Genomic DNA, 1,184 nt, shown 5'->3' with positions numbered 1-1,184 from the left:
ACACCCAGGATTATGATTAATATGATTAATATGATTAATATGATTAATAATTAACAATTAATAATCAATTTCCTTCATCAGTACTGTATTCCAGTAGTAAATAGTAGCTGCTATTTTTCTGAACTTCGGTATATGGTGAAGCAAATATTTTGCTGATCCCTTAATTATATGTATAAATATATGAACTTTTGAATAAGTTCTCCACCAATAATGGTGCTTTCATACCGATGGGCTTGGTAAAAATTATTAATTATTAATTGATTTATTAATTAATAAATTGATAATCCTTTACCCTTTTAATTTGTAATATATATATATATATATATATATATATAATCTGAATCTCTTCCTCCACCTCATTATCTTTTGCAAGTAAACCAGTAAACATATAATCCAGATAAAATGGCAATGAGTGAGTTTAGCAAATCTTCAATACTAATTACAATTGTCTGAGGATCATTGCATAAAAATGATTGCCTCTAAAATATTGCACAATATTTTGGAAGTGTTACTTCATTTGACTTACATGTAAAGGTACACTCTTATGTTATGTGATGACCAAACACTGTATATTGCTTAGGGAGGAAACAATGTGTAAAAATTAAGAGTAAAATATGGGAGATAGTGGAGAAAATCCAAAGTGATAATAATAGGAGAAAGTGGATGATAAAAGGGAAAAGGAAGAGAATGAGAAGTAGAAGAAAGAGAAGCAGTAGCACATAAGTGGAGTGGGACATCAGCATTTGGGAAGCAAACTTCTAACCATTCATCCAATCTAGAATGCTTCACTTCACTCACACTCAAAGTACACACACTCAAACAAGTGTGTCTTTGTTGAACAGTTTTCTAACAAAAACAGGAAATTCTGCTTGAATGATGTAATCATTAAGAGGAGAAAAATTTGAATAATTGTCTTTAATTTACTTTCTTATTTATAAAACTTTGTCTTTAAAATACTAAAGACCTGTTTTTCTCTCATTTCAGTGTGGATTCTTTAAGAGAGTGAAACCAGAAGATATGCAAGAACTGAACGGAGACACACGTCAATGAGAAACCAATAGGAATCTGTGGGGATTAACATCTGTATTATACATACATATATATATATTATATATTTATTACTGCGTTTGTAAATATATACATATATGTGTGTTTATATGAATGATAATGAATATAAAAATGTT

The 1,184-nt window shown here is 29.0% G+C and overlaps 1 protein-coding gene across 1 annotated transcript in view; it reads left to right on the top strand.

Annotated features, from left to right (window-relative positions):
• The window catches only part of LOC106879883 (integrin alpha-8), a 43,339-nt gene extending 42,155 nt beyond the window's left edge, over positions 1-1,184 (top strand). Inside the window, exon 26 of the mRNA XM_014929612.2 lies at positions 985-1,184. Coding sequence (XP_014785098.1) covers positions 985-1,050 — 66 coding nt within the window. The 3' untranslated portion in view covers positions 1,051-1,184. The remainder of the gene's footprint in view (positions 1-984) is intronic.

The sequence above is a fragment of the Octopus bimaculoides genome, chromosome 10 (assembly GCF_001194135.2).
Source record: "Octopus bimaculoides isolate UCB-OBI-ISO-001 chromosome 10, ASM119413v2, whole genome shotgun sequence".
Taxonomy (NCBI): domain Eukaryota; kingdom Metazoa; phylum Mollusca; class Cephalopoda; order Octopoda; family Octopodidae; genus Octopus; species Octopus bimaculoides.
This window is presented reverse-complemented; position numbering and strand designations above follow the sequence as displayed.